Genomic DNA, 3,768 nt, shown 5'->3' on the forward strand with positions numbered 1-3,768 from the left:
TGGTCAATAACTTTTCAAGATTTTTGGTAACAACCTTTTCCCTTTTTTATTATACTGTTTTCCCTTTATATATTACGTATGCATATTTATATATATTAAAAGTACATTAGAGCAACATGTAAAAATCTGAAGTTAAATGGGAAATAAATTTTTGGAAACTACATTTCTCTTCATTCATTAGTATGGATATTTCTGTATTAAAAAATACATGTTTCTATATTAACACATTGACTGCCATAATGATAGTTGGACCATGTTTTGCTATGCCACACTGAAATCACGAAATTGTCAATTTATGAGTGATCTGGACTGATAACAGGCATGAGCCATTTATGGCTCATGTGGCCCAACAACAACATTTTAACACAATTATAATCAGTGGCCACATGTGGCTCAAATGATTTAAAACTGCAATAGGCATAAAAAATTGTTTTTCAAGAAATGATTCAAACAGTTAGATTATTTGATTATATTCACTACATATAATATTATTTACAAATTTTTTACTTGGTCTGACAACAATGTTCATGAATAAAGATCATAGAACATTCTACTTCTTCAACACAGCATTGTGAATTTCACTAAAACACTCATTGGATGTAAAATGTCAAATTTATTGCATTTAGTGCACACCCTCTTCATTTTCTTAGCAGCATCCGTTTTTCCTCTGTTCGTCACAGGCACTTATAACAGCCCAAACATCTTCTTCAACTGCTCTCCTTTGGAAACTCTACTGTCACAAGGCAATGGCTATTATCTACATAGAATGTTTGTAGTGCTGCTCATGGATGTGGATCTTTGGCATTCAATAGCAGTAGAACCAAGAGCTCCCTGAAATGAATTATTTGTATGCAAGACTTGGATCCTTTGTTTGCCAAGTTGTACAGTACTTGAGCATTTACAACAGATGTTCCAAAAAGGATTTCAAAAATGATTTTTCTGTACCATTTAACCATACACTGACGTGTCATTGAGAATGAGCTCAGCTGATCAGTTGCAGTAATAAATGACTTGGCGGCATTGTAGTCATCGACCGCTTTGGGTTTCAAAACTTCCATGCCAGTTTTACATTTTACAGGCACCATATCATCGTTATGTTTGGTAGAAATCATCAAAACATCCTGTTTATCTTTCCATTTGATCACAGAGGTTTTAGTGTTGCTGTGTGAACATATTGTTTGCCCTTTTTTCAGTTTTGCAGATATTACAGTTTGTGGGTTACCTTTTCTATTACTCCTAAGAGTTCCAACAAGATGGGTAGAGGTATTCATTAGTTCTGTAGCCAATGATACACTACTGTATGAATTGTCACGATACAATGTCCTCCCATTGTGCAACAAAGGATCAAGTAACTCCATAACTACTTTTTGTGGAAGACAGACACATGTAGTTGCTTCTTACCAGCACAGACTTTGAGGTTCTGTGTATAGCCAGAAGACTTTCACCCCATACCTATACCTTTTGTCAGGTCCATATTGACGAAGTGACAGATGTCTTCTAAATGGGATAATAGTCTCATTAATGCAAATTTCCTCTTGAGGACAAATTGTGTCCTTGAATTTTGGTACTATCAGGTCTAAGAGAGGTTGGACTTTGTGGAGTCTATCCCCTTCAAGCCTAGTATCATTATTAGAAGGATGAAATAATCTGAGGAGTATTTCAAACTGATTATGTGACATAATGGAGCTAACTTTGTTAGAGTAAACCATCGACTTGCTCCAGTAGCGAGCTAAATTTGGCATTTTTACAAAGCAATCCACATTATAATGCCAGAGAAACATTTCATCTCTGCTATATTTGTTTCTTTCCTTTTCATTAGCCTGGAATTGTGACTGGGTTGTTGAGAATCTATTTTTTGTTTTGCATATTGATTTGTTTCAGCCACAAGAAACTCAAACATATTATTATCAGTGAAATTAAAATATACTTCCTCTGGTGAACTATTGATCAACATATCCCAAACATCATTTGATAAAGCACGGGGAAAGCATATGGGAAATATCTTTGGCTCCTCAGTAGCATATACCCATATTATATCTTTGACATTGGTAATATTCCCATCTGGTGTTTCATCGGCATTAGTTTTGGAACAATAGCCAGCTTGTATAACACTCACAACCACATCATTTTGCAAAAGTCACTCTCTTTATCATCACTTTCAATAAACTTCTGTTACTTTGTGGGGTCTCTAACACAACGTTCTTTATCAGGCTCATAATCAGGGTTGCTGTCTGTGTTATCAAAAATGTTACTTTCAAAATTTGATAATCTATCTTGCATAGTTTCATTCACTAGCTGTTCAAGTTCATCGAAAGTTCTTTTGGCCATAATATTAAACCAGGAAACTAATCAAATACACAAATGTAACTTCAATTGGCATACACAACCAATCAGCAAAACTAACAAAAGGCTACTATAGCTGAGTCATTGTTAAGTACATCTCTGATGGTTGCAGTTAGGAATCACCATGGCTACCATCAGCAAAAATACTGAGTGCTATGAACATGAGACTGTTCAGTGGAGCCACCACTTTTAAAACCACAGTTGAAATAAATTTTCTGTGAGCCCTATGAGTTTCACGACGCCTCTAAACACAACTCTGCATGTGAGCCAGTTACGGCTCACACAGCACACAATACAACATACATGTGAACCAAATATGACTGACGTGGTGTCACAACCCATGTAATTGTAATCTGACATTGCTTCATGTGGCAGTCAATGTGTTAAAAAAGTGTGGCCTATATTTGTCCAAATGTTTATTAGACTAATGTGTAAAAATTATAAATAAATTGCTCAAGAACTTTTCAAGATTTTTGGGAACAGCATTTCTCTGTTATATATTATATAAATATTTAAACATTATACATATTTAAAATTGTCTGTCTGAATGATTATTAGAGCACAATGAAAAATCAAAGTTATTAGTCAAGAACTTTTCAGGATTTTTGCTAACAATGTTAAAAATGACATGTTTTCACATAGTAATTGAGATGTAACAATCTATTGAAACCCATTTAAAACATGTATTTTTCAATTCAATTTGAAATAAACAGGAATCACTGATGGAAACAGAAGGTAGTGGTACAGATAAACCTAAAATTATAAAATTGTTATGACGAAACTGGTTACTAAATTATAATTGTATTGAAGTATATAGCTCCTATAATTGGTATGAATATTTAGCATTAATGTAATTAGGTGAAATCTGGAACAAATCATGAGTACAATGATCAAAGTCATTTCTTTGAAAATGAGATGGATTTGTGTTAAAACAGTATCTAAATTAAAGTCTGTGGTATTTAAAGGAAAAACCAACTGAGAGAATCAAAATTGATTAGAAAGTTAAAATGTAATTAGCAAAAATGTTATAAGTGATGTGTAAACATAGGCAGTTCTTTAGGTGTTTTGTCAATAATAAATAAAAGACTTATTTTGCCACATTCAGTGAGACATTTGGAAACATATACATAAGTAGGAACATTTTATGAATCATGCATCTTTTGTATTTAATAAAAATAGTAAAAATATTGATAATACTTCATATTTTGAACATTTGGACACTCTTCAAGCAATACCGAGGATTGTTCAGAACTGTATATGAAAAGGGTAGCCATGTTGGCACTAGAGAGTCAGTACTTTATGATCATTTGATGGAGTAAGGTGTATGACAGTGTCTTCTGAGATGTTGTGCAAAAAGCATGTAATGGCTTACGTGAGTACTTTATGTAAATTCATGCAGGAAGCATGTCAGACTTGGTAAATTGT

At 33.5% G+C, this 3,768-nt stretch overlaps 1 protein-coding gene across 1 annotated transcript; it reads right to left on the minus strand.

The window, feature by feature from the left end:
• Positions 1 to 782: 782 nt before the first annotated feature.
• On the minus strand, positions 783 to 1,358 carry LOC124795722. The gene has a single exon (XM_047259805.1). The coding sequence runs from the start codon at positions 1,356 to 1,358 to the stop codon at positions 783 to 785; it is 576 nt and encodes a 191-aa protein (XP_047115761.1).
• Between the last annotated feature and the right edge of the window lie 2,410 nt (positions 1,359 to 3,768).

Source organism: Schistocerca piceifrons, chromosome 4, assembly GCF_021461385.2.
Source record: "Schistocerca piceifrons isolate TAMUIC-IGC-003096 chromosome 4, iqSchPice1.1, whole genome shotgun sequence".
NCBI classification, from domain to species: Eukaryota; Metazoa; Arthropoda; class Insecta; order Orthoptera; family Acrididae; genus Schistocerca; species Schistocerca piceifrons.

Bases quoted from the DNA above. Each gene is read 5' to 3' on its own strand.
- LOC124795722 (XM_047259805.1), bottom strand. From the start codon at position 1,358: ATGGAGTTACTTGATCCTTTGTTGCACAATGGGAGGACATTGTATCGT.